The sequence below is a fragment of the Erpetoichthys calabaricus genome, chromosome 6 (genome assembly GCF_900747795.2).
Source record: "Erpetoichthys calabaricus chromosome 6, fErpCal1.3, whole genome shotgun sequence".
Classification (NCBI taxonomy): domain Eukaryota; kingdom Metazoa; phylum Chordata; class Cladistia; order Polypteriformes; family Polypteridae; genus Erpetoichthys; species Erpetoichthys calabaricus.
Window position 1 is genome coordinate 165,177,641 of NC_041399.2, and position 20,157 is coordinate 165,197,797.

Genomic DNA, 20,157 nt, shown 5'->3' on the forward strand with positions numbered 1-20,157 from the left:
GTGGAGAGAAGAAAATATCCAAGTCACTGGAAATCCCTTGGAGTTCAATTAAATCGACCATTAAGAAATGGAAAGAGTATGGCACAACTGAAAATCTGCCTAGAGCAGTCCTTCCACAAAAGTTGAGTCATTGTGCAAGAAGAAGACCAGTCAGTGAGACCACCAAGAGACTTATGAGAACTCTAAAGGAGTTACAAGCTACAGGGAATAATTTTGGAGAGACTGTGAATACAACAACTGTGGCCCAAGTGCTTCAGCAGTCACCACTTTATGTGGGGGTGGCACAGAAGATCCCACTGTTAATAAGAACGCTTCACATGATGAAACACACCACCCCCACCTTGAAGCATGGTGGTGGTAGAATCATGCTTTGGGATGCTTCTCTGCAAATGGCCTGGAAGGCTTGTGACGGTAGATGGTAAAATGAATGCAGCAAAATACAGAGAAATCCTGAAGGAAAACCAGTAACACTTTAGTTAAGGTACTGCAAAAATGCATATATGACTCATTCACTGTTATCTAACAAGACCTTAACAAAGGCGTACTTTAGAGTTTATAACACTTACAAAGCATCAGTAAAGTAGCCATCAATACCTGTGCAGTGTAGCATATTGATATGCTGGTAAAATTACCTATAAAAATGTAAATTCACAAGTCTTATATTGAAGTATGTAATATCAAGTCTCACTTAAGCAATCTCTGACCATTCCAAAGTGAAGTTATTTTAGTAGACCACACTGCCCAGAGGCGAGTAACCACGTAACTAATGCTTTGTAAGTATTATAAACACCAAACAACACCTCTGTTAAGATCTTGTTACATAAGAATAAATTTGTAATAGACATATTTTTGCAGTACCTAAACTTAAGTGCTAACAGAAAACCTGATGCAAACTGCAAGAAATCTGTGCCTTTGGAGAAAATTTGTTTTCCAGCAATGACCACAAGCATAAAGCCAAAGCTAAACAGGAACAACTTAAAAACAACAATTTTAATTTCCTGGAATGGCAGAGTCAGAGTTCAAGTTTCAATTTAACTGGGAATTTGTGGCTGGACTTGGAAAAAAAAGCTGTTCACTCGTTATACCCATGCAACCTTGAGCAGCTGAGGCAGTGGTGCTGTAAGAATTATGTTTCTGGACTTTTTGGACTAGGCATCCCAGGTGGGTACCTCCCCCAGCCGCTCAATGTATAGAAATCTGTTTTTACTTTCATATTAAATAACCTTTTTTCTGACGATCAGTGTCAAAAAAGCCAAATTAAATTCACTCTGATTCATCCATCCATCCATTATCCAACCCGCTGAATCCGAATACAGGGTCACGGGGGTCTGCTGGAGCCAATCCCAGCCAACACAGGGCAGGAACCAATCCCAGGCAGGGTGCCAACCCACCGCAGGACACACACAAACACACCCATCACACACTAGGGCCAATTTAGAATCACCAATCCACCTAACCTGCATGTCTTTGGACTGTGGGAGGAAACCGGAGCGCCCGGAGGAAACCCACGCAGACACAGGGAGAACATGCAAACTTCACGCGGGGAGGACCCGGGAAGCGAACCCAGGTCTCCTAACTGCGAGGCAGCAGCATTACCCACTGCGCCACCGTGCCGCCCACTCTGATTCAGTGTTTTTTTATTAATAAAATGTGAAAACGTCCAAGGGACTGTATACTTCTAAGACAAATGTACAGGATGTTTAACACCCCATATTTAGAGCTGTTTATTTTTAATGTGCACTCTCTCAGCATTCTGTCCATTGTTTCAATGAGAATGGGCATAGTGCTGGGTACAGCCATGCGAAAAAAGTGCATGGGGGATGCTGGCATTGAACCCTCCAATAAAAAGCGTCATCAACCATCCCTCTACCCAGAAGACAAACACGAGGACTCCCAGGTAAAGCACACATATGCTGGATATTTTTGTCCCTGTATTAGAGAACACCTTCTTCAGTAACACTTTCTTGAATAATACCTGCTTTTTTTCTCTACAATACACAGAGGAAAATATGTAAACTCCACAGTAAGAGTTCTGTAATTCACTTATGGAAAAATTAAATCTTGAGTACAGCTCCCCTCCACAGTACAGAAACGGCACTTATAAAAATTACTAATGACTTCCTTATGGCAGCTGATTCTGGTTTAATTACTATTCTCATCCTCCTTGATCTGAGTGCCGCCTTTGACACTATTTGTCACACTACTCTTCTCAATAGATTATCTTCGATTGGCATTACCCACACTCCACTAGACTGGTCCAGATCCTACCTCTCAGGCCGCAATCAGTTTGTTCAGCTTAAAACTTTCACATCCCAACCCACTGCTGTTACTTCAGGTGTGCCCCACGGCTCTGTCCTGGGGCCCCTCCTTTTCATTATTTACCTCCTTCCCCTTGGTAATATCTTTCGTAAATATAACATTAGCTTCCACTGCTGTGCTGATGACACCCAGCTCTATCTCACTAGCAAACCTACTGCTTCCTTTACACCCTCCTCACTTACTGATTGCATTGCAGAAATCAACTCCTGGTTTTCTTCAAATTTTCTTAAATTAAATAGTGACAAAACTGAGGTTCTCCTCATTGGTACAAAATCAACATTATCCAAAACTGATCATTTTCATTTGTTATTGAAAATTCCTCTGTCTCCCCTTCCCCACAGGTTAAGAGTCTGGGTGTCATCCTTGACAGTACTTTATCCTTTCAGTCCCACATCAATAACATCTCCTGGTCTGCATATTTCCACTTATGTAACATTATTTGTATTCGCCCCTCCCTCACTCCCCACACCACTGCTATCCTTGTTCAGAGCCTTGTCACTTCTCATCTGGATTATTGCAATTCCCTTTTCTTTGGTCTTTCTGGCAAATCTCTTTATAAGCATCAACTGGTCCAGAATTCAGCTGCCCGCATCATTACTAGAACCCCCTCTATTCACCAGATCACTCCTGTTTTGCAGCAGCTTCACTGGCTTCTAGTTCAGTTCCGAATTCAATTTAAAATTCTCCTACTAACTTTTAAGGCTATCCACAACCTTGCCCCTCCATATCTGTCTGACCTCCTCCATGTTGCCATTCTCTCCCGTACCCTTAGATCCTCTTCCTCCATCCACTTGACTGTCCCCTTCATCCTTCTTACCACTATGGGGAGCAGAGCATTCAGCTGCTCTGCTCCCTAGCTCTGGAACTCACTACCATCTGAGCTTGGAAATATTGAATCATTTTCACTTTTCAAATCTAAACTTAAAACTCATTTGTTTATGACTGCTTTTTCGCTTTGATTACAATTGCTCTGTCTGATTTTAACTTTTGTATTTTACTTTTGTTTATGATCTGTGTTTTTCTATTGTTTGGTGCCCTTGAGTGTTTAGAAAGGGGCCTACAAATAAATAAAATGTATTATTATTATTATTATTATTATTATTATTATCAATATTTACACGCTGGAAATACCCATTTGAAACCAAGGGATTTTTTCAACAGGGCCTCATTGTCAGATCTACAGCTGATTGGCTAGTGGATTAGATGGGCTAAACCAATCAGGTTTGAGTGCTTATTATGATGTAACTCTAATGAAAGTCATTCAGTCAGCTTATGTTTCATAATAAACTGTTGCCAGGAAAAAGGGTATGAATTCAATTATCAATGACTAATTTTTATCTAAATCTAAGATTTTAATTCTTTTATGAAGTACATACTTGAGCCTTTATAATGAAAGGATTTAATTTTGCTAAGAAAAGAGAGAATAGCTCAGAAGACCGTGACTGTCTTCATGAAGCAGCTGCAAAAGGAAACTTAAGCCAGGTGACCAGCATGGTGAATGAAATAGATATTAACAAGAGGAACCAGGATAAAAGGTACTTGTACTTTAAACACCATTATGTCTGTTCACAAACATGAGTCCTTCAGTGACATTGGATAGTATTAGGTACTCCATTAAAAATTTTCTACACAATAAACATTTATAGACTCCTAACAAGTTTGATCTAGCTATTTCTGGGATATTTTTCTGTTTTACTTCTTAATATGCAATAAAATTGCAACATTTCAAAAAAAAAAGAAGCATTAAAAGAAAATAAGTTATATATATTATTTATAAGACTTTTGAGTCATTTAGAAGATCACATATATAGCTCCCATTTTCAAAGCAAAATTAAATTTAATGTACATCATTGCAAATTCAGTTATAACCAAATAAAATGGCACAGTCAAGAGACATTGTTGTTGATAGTAAATACATTGATGACAAATAGTTTAAAAAATAAGAAATCAATATATCCAGAACAATTTTGTTGTAACATAGCATGACAGGAACGTGATCAATGACATACTATATTCAATTATTTTCTGATAACGGGGTAAAAAGGAGCTGCAGCCCATCCCAGTAGCCAATTCTGATGGGGTTCACGGTCAAACTGCAGGTCATACTTGTTCAGGCATTCGCTTTCCCCCATATCAGGTCAATTTAGTGTCAAAAATCTTTCAAGTGTGGTAGGAAATTTAAAATGACCAGAGAAGCCTCTGAAGACCCAGTGTGAACATGCAAAATGTATACAGACAGTGACCATCCTGATGTTTGGTTTATTTTCTCTGGGACTGTGAAACATCTACATTAACAACTCTGCGAAGATATGTTTTAATCTATGATTGAACTCAGTGAATCTAAGTCATAGTTTTGAGGCCGTTGCCTGCTGCAGTGGTATTAGAGCAGCCCTAGACAGTGGGTCAGTCCATTGTTGGTGCACACACATACACACTCACACTGGGACAGGTTAGTATAATTAATTAACCTAATTAGGATCTATGAAAGGAAGTACTTGGAAAAATAAAACAACAAAGGGCCAACACCACCAACTGGGATGGAATTCAGACTCAGGACTCCAAAGCCTTGAGACAGCAGTGTTGATTATTGAACCATTCTGTTGCCCTTAAAATATAAACGATATGAAAAATAATGCCCTTCACTCTATCTCGCCATCCCTTTTTTAATGTGTACTGTAGCAACATGACAGTAGTAAACTGTGAGTACCAGTCCTTTATCATACACAGACACATTAAGACTTACAAATGGACCTGTGTCAACTTGAGAAAAATAAGCAAACCCCACTCCTAGGTAACTCCAACTGGGAATCATGTCAAAGTCCATGCAATGAAAGCTTGCAATTCTACTGTGCAGCTAGAAAATTAATATCAAAATATGAAATAATTCAGCCACTCGTACATGTGAAAATGATAAGCTAGACATGTATGTGGTCAATTCACTTGATACTGTAATGCTTTGGATGTTGTAAGCTGTGGAAATCTTAAATTCATAGGAATATTGATCATTATAAAGCTGGTACAATGGAATCTTCTCAACAGTAAGAAGGATGACATGTAGTTCTTCTTTCCTCGTTGCCCACAGTTATCATAATCTCAGTCTTCACAAGGCTGATCGCTCACCTTGTGAGTACTCCAGATCTTGTAGTGGAGTAATAGAGGCCTTTCTGTGCTTGTTAAATAATAAAATGATGGGCTAGACAAAATAATTCATCTTGAAGTACTGTATCTTTTGCTTTTATTACTACTGTAGTTTACATACTGTTACCTCAATAAATAATTTGTTATACATAATAACAAAAATGATTTGTTTTAAAAGCTAAACACCTAAAGACTAGTGTCTTCATTTTTTATCTGTAGATAGTTAACTGAGAAGTTACACATCCTGGCAGTTTTTAATTCAAAGTAAGAAACGCCTGAGGCTCTAACATCTTTCATTGCTCTAAATCATTGAGATGTAGAATATGGAGGACTGCTCCTAAGACCAAAAGAACAATACAAGATTTGAGGCAACACCTAGACAAAACAAAGCAAGATTCAAGCCTAAAAAGAAACAAGAAACCTGCCACTGCTAATCCAAGAACACCTCTGTATGCCACCCTGAGCAAACTGGATTAGCAGATAATATACTGTAATTTACCAGTATCGGGGCACTGCGTGATAACGTGCAGTGATTACACTTGACTTGAGTATTCATAGTTTTCATTCTGTTTCTCTGTACGTTTAGCATTCGTTTGCTCAGAGGTCGACGTGCTTGCTGCTTCCTGAGCAGCTCTTCTTATCTTCACCCTAGTGACCCGCTTCTTCTCTTCTTTCGTCTGTATCTTTTCACGTTCAAACTGTCAGTGTTTGTGTTACAATTACTTAGTACATTTTCTTTAAATTTTCACTTAAGCTGGCACTTAAGTCTGCAATCTGCTTCAAGAATGATTTAAGATATGAAGAGGTAGGGGAAGTGACGGCGAAGGTGGTAGGGATGAGAACGGCGCTCGTACACATGTGCCACATGGCCACCCTGCTGCGCACTGCCGAGAGTTGATTCTACAATAAAATAAAATAAAAATAAAAAGAGGAATAACCTTAGAGGTCAATCATCACCCCAAAAGTGGATAGTAGATGTCACGTAGTATATGTGTACCAAATTTCAGGTCAATAGGTCAAACGGTTTGTGAGCTACAGGTGATTTAAAATCCTGGACAGACAAACGGACAGCCACAATAGTGTATTATATATAAAGATATGACAGACGTAAATCACCCAAGGCCAACACTTTGATTGTGGAAGCCTTGGAGTGTAAACTGGAGGTAAAGGCAAATAGCCCAGCTCAGCAGATGAAAGACCACAACTCCTTTGTTGCACAGGAGGAGTAATAGTGATTGACTTTTTCAGGAAGTGGCCATTAGAGAGTACTTTGACAGGGCAGTGCCAAGACTTTGTTAACCCTGTTGTGATATTACTCTGTTCTAAACTCAACAATCACACAGGAATGAAAAGAATTACAATTTTAATAAACTACCGGTATACATTTGTTCAAACACACCAATCTCTCTTTTGCCTGTGCCTACACACCACTAACTCAAGACATTATTAATATACGCTACATGTTCATTATTTGACATTACTAATCAATTACCATTACTGTACATCTTCCTTTATAAAGAAAAGTAAGCTTTAGTCAGAAACATGGAGTACAGGTACAAAGAATCCAGTAAATCACAATAGCGCAGGGTTCTCAAACTCTGGTCCTGGAAGGCCCTAGTGGCTGTGGGTTATTTAGCTGCTAATGAACTTCTTTTAAATTAATTTTAATTGACTTGTTTTTTAAGATTTGTTCCCCTGAATTTCTTAATCGTTCCTCTGAATTGCTCCATTTCTTTCCTTAAATGGCACCCAAACAGAAATGAAATGTGAAATGAGTGAACCAGCAGAAGACCAACTAAGTCAGGGCCTCAAACTCCAACCAATTTCACTCCAACCAGTTGCTTAATTAGGCACTGAGTCTTGTTCTTAATTAAACCCGTTCTTTAATTCCATGGCTTGCTGCTGCTCTCATTGTGCAATAGCAGACATTTCTGAAATTGATTTTCTCTTTTCTAAGAGCACTGTTAAAATGTTTTGTGGACCTGAGCAGATCAACATTCCTGAGACCTTCACCTTTCTTTACCTTCAGATATTGCATGACGGACACAGTTTGCTGGTCATGTTTTGGTTCATTTTGTATCTCATTATTGTTGGGCAGCTAATTTACCAAAAAGAAACAATTAGGGGTTCTGAGTCTTCAAGAGTAAGTCAATTAAAATTAATTCAAAATAAGTAAATTAGCATCAAATACAGGTCACTAATTAAGAAAAGGGTTAGAATGAAAACCTGCAGCCACTGTGGCCCTCTAGGACTGGAGTTTGAGATCCCTGCAATAGCACAACAGCAATAATCACTAAAGGAACTCACCACCATCACAAGTGCATTTAGAATGAACCACAAGGGACTGGGGGCTGTGGGGCCCTGTGGGCCCTGCCTGTATAGAAAAGCCAAGTGCCAACTACACAGTACGTTTGAAAAAATGCACAGATACATACTGTATAAACTAAATGATCAACAAATGTAACATAAACATAAAAACAGACATATAAAATTACATTTGTACCCCAGCCTGTGGGGGATCCATGTCAGTAACATAACAACAAGAGGGAGTTGACTAGCAATTTGGCCAGAAATGAGCTGGCAAAAGAAAACCAGGGCTTCTTATAACTAAGATTAAAACTATGTAGGAGTCACATAAACATACAGAATACGTTGCTCGTCTTCATCTGCTTTCAGAACTACAGGCCCCTCCAGGTTATATGGTATGAAATGCCATATCTCTGTTTGCTTTTGTTTATGGTACTATTTATAATATTTGAAGATTAGAACTAACTAAGCCTACTTTCCTGCTTGTACGTTTTGTTCTATTTTTAATACTGAGAGTTAGGTTAGGTCAGCTAGGTCAATTAGGTGATGGAAATAGAGTATCTACAGAAACAGTCATACCTGGCTGAAGTCTTAAGGTGGTGGACTATAGTCCTGCGTTCAGATGCATTGTAAATGTGATGTGTATATCCCAAAAAGCTGGTTAAAGTGTAAGAATAGATAAATGAGAGTGGTGGCAGAAGTGCAACATGTAACTGTTGTGGCGGATGGCCAGCAGCTTATCCCGGCTGGAATGCCCCTGAAATGGAAGGACACTGCCTCCCCCAAAATGCTAGATGGCAGCTCCCCTGGAGTGTAGCAGTGCCCCGGATTACCGCAGGGCATCCTGGGACTTGGAGTCCGGTTTCTCAGCCCTGTTGGGTGCTATGGGTGCCGCCAGGGGGAGCTGTGAAAGTACATGGGGAGTCATGCTTCTCTTGCAGCCCGGAAGTACTTGGAAATCATGAGGACAGAAACCCCACAGTACTTCTGGGCTGATTAAAGAATTGGGATTCTCCATTTGACCCAGAAGTGCTGGCAAGTCACGTGGGAGGAAGAACAGAAGCACTTCCGGGTCAAGGACTATATAAAGGACTGATGGGAACCCAGCAGGTGAGCCAGAGTCAGGAGTAGTGTGACGGAGCTTGCTGGGAGGTGTGGTAGAGAGAAGAATTGTTTTTTAGTATCGATTTAATTGTGTTTATCGTGGCTTTGGTGCTTTGAAGGCACTGTATAAGAAGAAATAATTAAAAGAATACTTCTTGGTGCTTTTACCCTGTGTCCGTGTCTGTCTATTGAGTTTAATGGGGCAACAGTGCCCCCAAGCGTCTTACACTGTATATATTTCAATGAGCAAAGGCCTCAGCACTGTGGACCCTTGAGTAATAAAGTTACTGCAACCACTACCATTTGTTCAAGCAAATTTTGTAACATTCTACATATTGCACTTAGGATTCCCACTTCTTGTTGTATGACCAATAGCCTCTCCGATGGGACATTTTGAAAAGCTTTCTGAAAAAAAAACATTTTTTTGAAAATCAAAAGCTTTCTGTCAAATATAACACCTAATCATATTTTACATCATACTTCTTCTCATTGCCTAACCCATGTTCTTTGATGCTTCCTTTATTTCAGAACACCACTCCACCTGGCCTGTGCTAGGGGACACACTGATGTTGTTCAATACCTCCTAAGAAATGAAGCAGACGTTGATGTGTTTGACATAGACGGCCAAACTCCATTAATGAAGGTACTTCTGTTCATATTGGTCTTCGGTGAATGTTAACTTTATCAGCTTCTTTTTTGCTCACAGTTCTCAAAAACCAAAATAAAATGACAAGATGATAACCCTTGACATTATCATAAACATTTGTCTGAGCTAAACAGCAATCATAATTCAAGGCAGGAAGGTAAAATTTTATATTCAAGAAAAAAATACTGCGGTGGGCTGGCGCCCTGCCCAGGGTTTGTTTCCTGCCTTGCGCCCTGTGTTGGCAGGGATTGGCTATAGCAGACCCTCGTGACCCTGTAGTTAGGATATAGCGGGTTGGATAATGGATGGATGGATGGATGGAGAAAAAAATAGCAAATCTGTCTCCGAAAGAGGCTCAAATCAACCTACCACAATATGTCTTTGAGATATATGAGAAAACCAGAATATTTCATATCTATTTTCTAAGGGTACTGTATTGGCATAAGTAATTGATGTAAAACAAGGTTAACCAGGAGATAAAACACAAAGCTGAACCAGTAGTCGGGTGTACTGAGGTCAAAGCTGCAAAAGTCAAAAGTGACCAATCAAAAGGGCAAGAGCAAACCTTGTAAGCCAGGAATCAAAACAAGGTTCAAACCCTGTGCGGAGAGAGTGTTGGATCCTCAGGTTAGGCCTACATCAATTTAAAGTCAACCACCATTAAGAGAATGTTGCAAAGTATATATACTGATCCTGCTGCTTGCCACCATATTATAATAATAACCAGCAAGCCCGCGATTCTCGAAAGAATCGCAAATCCAAGAATGGCAATCACTTTCTGTTCCCTCCGATACTTGGAGGGATGAAATATCATGGAGGGTGGGTGCGTCCTGGGAAAGTTCATTTAATTAAATAAACATACTTGTACTAAAGCGGTTTCTTTTTGGAGCTGTGACTCATCTGGTTGTGGTGTTTCAGAAGAGCGTTGTAGGCAAATTTGTTTATTGTTTTTATCCATGCAGTCTCTTTTTTGTTTTTCTATGGCTGTGTCATCAGCGAGAAGTCGTTTGCTGACGACGGCAGATTCGCGTGTTGAAGTGACCATGGCGGCGGATCCGGGCATGGAGAGCTACATTACTAAACGAACGTGGTATATGCAGTGGTGTGGGCGATCACGTTCGGGCGGCTGTACAACCTGGCGTGCATGCTTTACCTCAGGTTTAGTTTACAGGTCGTAGCCATGGTAAAGTTTTCATTTAATTAAATAAACGGGCTCGTGTTTGTATTACTAATCGCTGAGCTCCTTCCATTTGGAGCCGTGACTCCTTTGCCTCTGCTGTGTCATAAGCGCGTTGTGGGCGCGTTCGTTCATTGTGTTTATCCATACGGGCTTGTTTTGTATTTCCGTTAGTTGAGCTCTTTCATTGTGGAGCTGTGACGTCTTTGCTTCTGGTGTGTCTGAAGCGCGTCGTAGGAGCCTCCGTGTATTGTTTTTATCCATGCGATCTCGTCTTTGTTGTTCTGTGACTGTGTCGTTAGGCAGAAGTCGTTTACTGTTAGGAAGCATACTCCAACTTACACACACTGACTGCTGGCACAGTGGATTACAGCAGGTGTAGTTTACAGGTTGTGGTGTTTGGGCGCCACGCACTGACTCTGGGAGCTATGGGCTCGGTTTTGTATTACACATCATTGAGCTCTTTCCATTTGTAGCCGTGACTCCTTTGCCTCTGCTGGCACCGACTGCTGGCACAGTGGATTACAGCAAGTTTAGTTTACAGGTTGTGTTGTTTGGGCGCCACCTACTGACTCTGGGAAGCTGCTGGGTTTGACTCTGGGGCGCTGCGGCACAGTGTGCATGTGGCGCGTCCGCCGTCCATGCATAAATTAAACTGTCGTTTAGTAATATAGATAATAATAATTCATTACATTTATATAGTGCTTTTCTCAGTTAATGGAGGAAGGCCCTGGTGACATCATTAATTGCATGTCCTGCGACAGTGTGCAATGGGAATGTGACAATGTGTGGTCACATGACATCCACTAAATAAACAATACAAGATAGTAACAAAAAACACCCTTAAAACAATAATGGAGATGGTAAAATGAAAAGTGCATGAAGGACTGCAGTGGAAGCACTTACATGTCGATGATCTTGTTTTGATGATAAAACGTGAAGTGAAATTGAAGAAGATATCTGAAATAGAAGTCTGCTTTGGGAGCAAATGACCTCAAAAGGTAAAATGCAAAAAAGGGGCAGGGGGTGTGGAAGAGGTGGGTGCATGGTGAATTCAATGCTTGTTGGAAGTAGGATGTATAAAAGATGTTGCGGTGTAAAATGTAGTCTGAAGGTGTCAAGTGCAACCTTTGTTTATAAAAAGTGTGTGGGAGAGGTGCAGAATGCAATGGAGTTGTTTCAGGGAAATTATGGAAGTTCTGCTATAGTTGCAGATGACATTTTGAGCACAGAGAGGTACAAGCCATTCATTAATAATGAGAATGAGAAGTGAATGGAAGAAATTCTTGCAGTTGTCCCTTATTCTGGCTTCTAAGGGGCGATCTTGTACATTGAATGGAAGAGCTTTATGAAAGGTTTGTGGGAGTAGTATGCTCTGTGGGAGTGAGACATGGCCAATGTAAGCAGAACATAAAGCAAAGTTAGAAATAACAAATATAAGAATGTTTAAGTGTAGTATGTCACATAATGAGAGGAACACAAATGCCAAGTTGAGAGAGGACTTGGTGTGGAGCCGATAGGAAATGTGATGAGGAGAAACTTGACTATGGTGGGTTGGGTACTGGAGTGAAAAGTAGCAGATGATTGAGTGAAGAGTTGAAACAAGATGGAGTTAGAGGGGATTAGGCCAAGAGGAAGGGAGGCCAAATGATTAGAGGTGGTATTGAATGATATGAAAAGTATGAGGTCTCACCCCAAAGTATGCCTAGAACCATGAAGAACGGAAAAATGGGTGTCAATCAGCTAACTGGGTCAAACCCAGAAAAAAACAGTCATTAACTAATTGATGATAATGAGGAAGCTACTCCTCGACTTTGTCAACTCTAAACTTTTGTTCTGAGTTATAGAACTTATTATTGTTGATAGTTATATTTTCTCTTTAATAAGTGCTTTGTGATGATGCATGCTGTGCTAACTGACTGGTGGAGAGATATGAATCATTTAATCCAAAACAGTTTGTTTATTAAGATTTTACTCTGAAAACATTACTGTGTTCATGGAGATATATAATGCTGTTCAATATATTCATATTTATAGCCTAAAAATTGTTGCTCATCCATTACATGTAGACAACTCATGTATTAATGTTTTTTATTTGTTCACTAGGCTGTCCAGTGCCAAAATGAGGGCTGCATTGTTACTCTTCTGAAGCACAAAGCTAATCTGCATCTTGCAGATGTCAACGGGAAAACTGCCTTACATTTTGCCACTTTGATTTCCGAAATCCATCTGGTCAACCTTTTGATAGAAAATGGAGCGAACATTAATGCTGCTACAAAGGTCATCTAACCTCTCTGTTAAATGTACTTAATAAATGTATTTCTGAGGTATAGAACACATAATCACAGAAAGGCACTAAATACTTTGAAGTAAATTTTAAGATTTTAATTACGTAACTTTATGTATTTTCCCCATTTTTTTCCTTTATGCCATTTCTGAAAAATTGAATTCTTTTCTCATGGATATATCTAGGCTTTTTTTGCCTTTGAATATTGATTAATGCATTGTGGAGTAGTAATAGTATTTTACATTGATTCTGTGTCATTGATCTAGCACCAAGTTCCATGTCGGTTCATTGTCTATGTGGAATTTGTGTATTTGTGTCAAGAAGACGAAAGAGTCTCTTATTTTTAAAGGACGATCTTTTTTTTAGGCGTAACCACTATAAATCCATTCAGATAGGCCAGTTTACATACTCTCTTCTTGTATCAGCGCGTGCATGTGCGAGTGCTTACGCCTACAAAAAAAAAAAAAAATCCTGTCAAAATAAGAGACTCTTTCTCCTTCTTGACGTGAATCATCTTTAAATGAAATGTTGCCAATAAGGAATAATAGAAATCACCGCGCTGCTTTCTATCTATGATGAACTAACGTTTTATGGGGTGAAATAAATGATCGCCCCTGACAGATACACTTAATCAGTAGTGTGTGCGACCCACGATTTGTGAGTTTTGAGTGTGTGTGTGTGTGTGCATGTGTGTACGTGTGCGTGTGTGTCTGTGTGTCTGTGTGCGTGTGCATGTGTGTGGTTTTGTCAGTTTTACTATAAAAACAGTTAAACACCTGTTATTTGTGAAGCAGGGATATTCTGATCATTCTGATCCCTGATAAACATTCAGAAGAAACAGTGCTATTCCAGTGTTTTTCTCCATAACATCCTTTCAGCAAACAGGACTAATGTCCTTGATGAAACAGATCGCCCTTTAATGAAATGCTGCCAATACGGAATAACAGAAATCACCGGGCGGCTTTCGGTCGATGATAAACCAACGTCTCATGAGGTGAAAAAATGGGACGTACTGCAGTTGCGATCAATGCTTTCCGGTAACTCAGCTTTTGAAAAGAATCTGTCATGAGAGGGACAAGAGGGAGCGAGTGAGGCGGGTACAGTGAGCGGGGCGGACGAAGCGGGGCAATGAGGCGGGTATCTGTGTGAGTGTTTTAAATAATGAAAGGAAAAAAGTGCTTTGAAATCGAGGACCCCCAACCAAGACGGCTTATGAAACAAAACGCGACAGACAGGCATATGATACTTGTATAAAATATGCACAATAATGACAACAGTGTTGAAGCAATGATGAAGCGAAAGGGAGATGCTAAACTTGGGTGGCCGCGTTGTGCCTGCCCGTAAATCCCAACCGATGTATATATCCAAACGTATCTATCTCAACCAATATATATATCTGAACGGATGTATCTGAACCAATGTATATATCTAAACAAATCTATTTAAACCAATATATATATCTAAGGCGGCACAGTGGCGCAGTGGGTAGCGCTGCTGCCTCGCAGTTGGGAGACCTGGGGACCTGGGTTCGATTCCCGGGTCCTCCCAGCGTGGAGTTTGCATGTTCTCCCCGTGTCTGCGTGGGTTTCCTCCGGGCGCTCCGGTTTCCTCCCACAATCCAAAGACATGCAGGTTAGGTGGATTGGCGATTCTAAATTGGCCCTAGTGTGTGCTTGATGTGTGGGTGTGTTTGTGTGTGTCCTGCGGTGGGTTGGCACCCTGCCTGGGATTGGTTCCCTGCCTTGTGCCCTGTGTTGGCTGGGATTGGCTCCAGCAGACCCCCGTGACCCTGTTTGGATTCAGCGGGTTGGAAAATGGATGGATGGGATGGATATATATCTAAACCAATGTATATTAACCAGTATATATATCTCAACCAATGTATATATTTGAACGGGTGTATTCAAACCAATGTATATATCTGAACGGATGTATCTCAACCAATGTATATATATAAGAATGGATCTATGCAAACCAATTTTTATATATCTCAACCAATGCATCTAAACCAATGTATATATCTGACCAGATGCATTCAAACCAATGTATATATCTCAACCAATGTACCCCAACCAATGTATATATCTGAACCAATATATATATCTGAACGGATGTATTAAAACCAATGTATATATTCAAACCAATGTATCCGAACCGATATATATATCTGAACCAATGTATATATTTATGAACCAATCTTTTTTTCCTGAACAGCCCCTCATAGAAATGCATTAAAGTTATATATGTTACATTTTACAGAAAAATCGTTAACTTTGTTTAAACAATGAATACTGTAAATAGTTACACATGGTGGCAGAGCGGTAGCGCTGCTGTCTCGCTGGGAGTCACGTCCTTATGGAGTTTGCATGTTTCCCTGGTGGGTTTCCACAGTGTGCATAGTTTTCCATCCAAAGACATGAAGGTTTGGGGATTTGGTGACACTAAAATGACATTAGTGTATGTGAGTGCTTGTGTTCACCTTGTGATGAGCTGTTGCCCTGTCAAGGGATTGCTTCTGCCTCGCGCCCGATGCTGCTGGAATAGACACATCCCTGGACTGATGGATGTAATTATTAAACATCCTTTTCAGAGATATTGTGGCAAGGTGTCCTTGGAATTTAATGGATGTTTCGGACACACGCATCACATCGCGTGAAATATCAACCCAGCCTTAGGCACCTTGCTTTTCAGCTGACGATCTTGATTAGGGCTTATTTTCGGGGATACATGGTATGTTCCTTGTGATAGATAAGCACAGGGGTTTTTCCCATCATGCACCCAATTCTGTTCTGTTAAATTCTAGCCCACAACCTAAATTGAATTAAGAAGATTTAAATAATAAATGAATGTACAGTATAGTTTATCATTGAACTTTAAATTTCACTTAATGGATGAGCCTCCATCAATATAAGAAATTAAAAGTATAACATTTTATAGCAATAGGTATTTCTTAAGCAAAAGACAGTTGTCTATCATATTTTCAAAGTTATAACAGTGTTGTTAATAACCAAAAATTGCACTTATAAATATTTGTCTGGTCTCTTCCTTAACAGAAAGGAGAAACACCTTTGAATCTAGCAATAAAGCGGGATGATGAGAAGATAGCAGAATTTTTGTTAAAAAAGGGAGCTGATGTTAACTCTCAGGATAAAGGAAAAAGGTAGCCAATAACTGTTTTTGTAATGGATGCGTTGTCAGGATGTAATACATTGCATCATTTTTTTTTTTTTGCTGTTTGTTGAGCAATTAAATTAATATTATTTACATATATTTATGTTAAGTACTTTGATTTAAAATAGGAGTCATCACAATTTCCATAGTCTAAGTATTAACCTAGCCACAGTACCTGCTGTTGCCCAGATATATTTCTGTAATGGGTTAATGTAAGAAAGCGCATATTTACGTGTTTTTTACATGTTGAAAGTTTTGTCATTCCTGATTGAAATGCTAGTGTAAAATCTGTCAGGTACACTGTCTCTCTGATAAGCTTCAATTCCTCTGCTCTCATGAGTGGACAATTTGTTCATTTTGTGTATGATTTGGATTTCACAGTTGTGGTAACTCTTTACTTGGCTGGAACCATGAGTGCTACTTCTTTGTATTTCCTGATTTAGTGTGGTTTCCTGAATGGATGTTTAATCCTATTATAATAATTTATTTGGCTTGTTGAATAATGAAAGCCACAGACAGCATAAAGCAGGGGTGTCCAACCCTGGACATATCTATTGTAGCAGTAGAGGTTCCGATCCACCTCTTGAACCCTCAGGCACCACTCCAAACACCAGGTAAAAGTCCAAGACTCTTTTATTATACAATAATTACGTGCACAAAGCACCCTCCACTCCACACTTCTCATATACTCAATAAACCAAACACAATACTCTCTCCTCCGCTCCCAGACACTTAGCCACCCTACCTCCCAGCTCAGCTCAGTGTCTGGGCTTTCCCAGAGTCCTTTTATACTCCCTGACCCGGAGGTGTTCCTGCCCAATAGTCCACAAGTCCTTATTACTTCCGGGTCAGGGTAGAAGTCCTTTTCTTCAACGTCATCTCTCCTGTTCACGTGACCAGGACGTACTTCCAGGTTATAGGGCACATATGAGTCCACGGGCCTCCCTACAGCGACTCCCGGTGGTCCCCAAGGTATCCAGCAGGGCTGTGCATAAAAACTCCATAGTCCATGAGGCCCTGCTGGAATTCGGGGCCCGTCCATGCTGTTCGGGAGAGCTCCTCCTGGCGGCCTGGGGGTGAGGGCCGGAATATGAAGCCGGCCATCCACCACACTATCTAATGTTTTTCTCTGTGATTTGTTAAATGTCATAACAAAAGCTTTTATAACGGGAAACTATAAATGTTTTAATATGAATGGCATATCAAGATCTCCTTTGGTGTCTAATGTTATCTGCAGAAGACGTACTACATTACCTTTCTTGTCGCCAGTTAAAATTTTACATGTCATTGCTGTCTACCCAATTGACAATTTTCACATTAATTTGTTTGACTTCATTGTTTCTCAGTGCTAGGATTGCCCATGTACTCATTTCTTCTGTTGATAACCATTCGGGATAACTTTCTTCAAAAAGATTTGGACATAATAAGTCTTCTTTTATTAGGAGCGTAAAGTGAGGAAAACGTAAAAATTCATAAGAGCTGAGAGCACAGGAACTGTGTCTGACAAAAAAGCATTTACACGAATGAGAGGTGAGAGGACCACGAGCATGGTTGGAAATGGTTGAGAGGAGGGCGGGACTTGAAAAAATCTCTTGGCAATAGTCTCATCTCAAGATTTTCTTTTATAATAGAGAGATAATAAGTTGATTTAAAATTACTACAAATGATACCTCTGTATTGGCAACAAAGCTTAAAATTATAACGCCTCATCATAAAAAAGTCTGAGTCTGAGTGTCTGGGTTTGTGAGTGTCCTGGATTAAAACCAAGATCCAAGCCTTTAATGACCTCTTGGACACAGCCATCAGCAGTGTGTATGTCTGCAGAGAGAGTGTCGACCTTGTCGGGAGGTTTACTTACCTTGGTAGTGACATTCATGTCTCTGTTGACTCTTCCTATGAAGTCAGTAGATGGATTGGGAGAGCATGAGAGGATATGAGGGCACTGGAAAGGGGTGTGTGACTCTCCCAATATCTATGCAAAAGGACGAAGGTCCAAGTCTTTAGAGTCGTGGGGCCTCATGCATAATGCCATGTGTAGAATTCACACTAAAACATGGCGTATGGACAAAAGCGGAAATGTTCATATGCACAAAAAAATCCAGATGCATAAATTTGTGCGTTCGCCAACTTCCACGTTCTTCTGCTCCATGAATCCCGGTCAGCGTGAAAAGTAACACACGTGCACGCGCCTGCTGCCACTCCCAAACTATTCCCAGAATTATGCCTCTTCCATCCATCCATCCATCCATCCATTATCCAACCCGCTAAATCCTAACTACAGGGTCATGGGGGTCTGCTGGAGCCAATCCCAGCCAACACAGGGCGCAAGGCAGGAAACAAACCCCGGGCAGGGCACCAGCCCACCGCAGATTATGCCTCTTTGAATATGCAAATCAATATAAATAGCCCTTAAGCTCAGCATTCTGTGAAAGGCAATGGCAAAAGGAGGGAAATAGAAGAATTTCAGCAAATACCAAGTGGAGACAAGGAAAAACGTACTATTTGTTTGTTTAAACAGTGGTATAAATAACAAAAGGAAGTTGATCGAAGTGACATAGAGTGTCGGAGAATCTCGAAAGCTCAAGTTCACAAAGTCGCACAGTGCCCGAAATAAAAAAGAAGTTGTCAGACAAAGTCACCGTGAAAAGGCTAGTCATAGCGCACCTTCTCAGTGTCATATGGAAGCTTATTAGGGTACAGAGAAAAGAAAAAAAAATAGGGATACAGTGGGAAAAAAGCTCGGAATGTGAACTTTAATCTCAAAATTTCCACTTTAATCACATAGTTTATTTTGTCATTAAAGTAGAACATCATAAACTTCATCTTAAAATCGCTTAATTTACTAGTTTCTCAAATCCCATCGTAACTAAAGTAGCACATTAAATGCTTTGTTTTGTATGTGTTCTTCTATGTGCTCTATGTGTGTGAATCACTACGTGCTTCTTAAACTGGCTTTCTCTTCCTCTGACAGGACACAGAATCCATTACATTCGTGATATTACAGCTCTCTGAATAATTAAAATACTGAGATGTATACTTGATATCATTTTCATGATGACAGGAATTAAAGCATGTATTAAACATGGGAACACGGTGGATAGTCACGAGCCGGCGCCCTGTCCAGTAATTGTTCCTGCCCCCCTCCCCTCCCCCCGCAAGATGCTTGCTGTGCCATGCGCGACCTTTGATGAATTACTTTATTGCAGCAGTACTGTCTCTTTCAAATGTACTAACCCCCAATTCCTACCCTTCCTTTTCTTTCTCCAATTACCCAATTCGGCACACAATCTGCTCTGTAATAGACGTTAAGCCATCTGTAACCTGAGAACGCCGATTCTTCAAAACGTTTAAGGAACATTGAAATATCTTCGTAGTACATGTTTAATTATTCTATTCATCTATCTGTCACGCCAGCCCCAGCAAGAATACAGCACGAGGCAAGAAGAATCAGAGCTGAACGGAGCGCCATTTTATCTGTATAATGTAATAAACATATTTTGCTGCATTTCATCTTAAAAATGATATTGTCATCATATGTAAATACACGCTTTATAAAGTGGCGTAGGTTGTACAATATTATAACTGTATCACAAGTTTACAGTGAGGTAATTGTACTTATAAGTGCAAACGGTTCTACAAGGAGCACTTGATGGACTGATTGATTGTGTTTATAGTTCTTGGGATGAAACTGTTTCTGAACTGCGAGGCTTTGAAGTGTTTGCCGAGTGAGTGCAGTTCAAATTGGCAGCACAGCTGAGGCAGAGTGTGCTTGATGCTGTATACCAATAATTTTCTTTCCGATCAGCTGCTGTAGATCTGTGATTCCACACTCAGATACAGTGATATAAATAGTCCGAGTGGTGCAGTGAGAGTAATATGGAAAAAGACGATCTGCTGTGGCAACCCCTGACGGGAACAGCTGAAAGAAGAAGAAGAAGGTGCAGTGAGAGGAACAACGCTAAAGCAGCTTTGGTATTTGGAATAGTTTGGCCATTCCGTGGACTATTA

General features: G+C 40.2%; 1 protein-coding gene across 1 annotated transcript in view; it reads left to right on the forward strand.

Moving 5' to 3' along the window:
* The first annotated feature begins 1,774 nt into the window (after positions 1-1,774).
* LOC114653127 (POTE ankyrin domain family member D-like) overlaps positions 1,775-20,157 on the forward strand; it is a 72,481-nt gene continuing 54,098 nt past the window's right edge. Inside the window, exons 1-5 of the mRNA XM_028803293.2 lie at positions 1,775-1,897; positions 3,733-3,854; positions 9,397-9,511; positions 12,798-12,971; positions 16,032-16,138. Of these exons, the coding sequence (XP_028659126.2) occupies positions 1,775-1,897; positions 3,733-3,854; positions 9,397-9,511; positions 12,798-12,971; positions 16,032-16,138 (641 nt within the window). The remainder of the gene's footprint in view (positions 1,898-3,732; positions 3,855-9,396; positions 9,512-12,797; positions 12,972-16,031; positions 16,139-20,157) is intronic.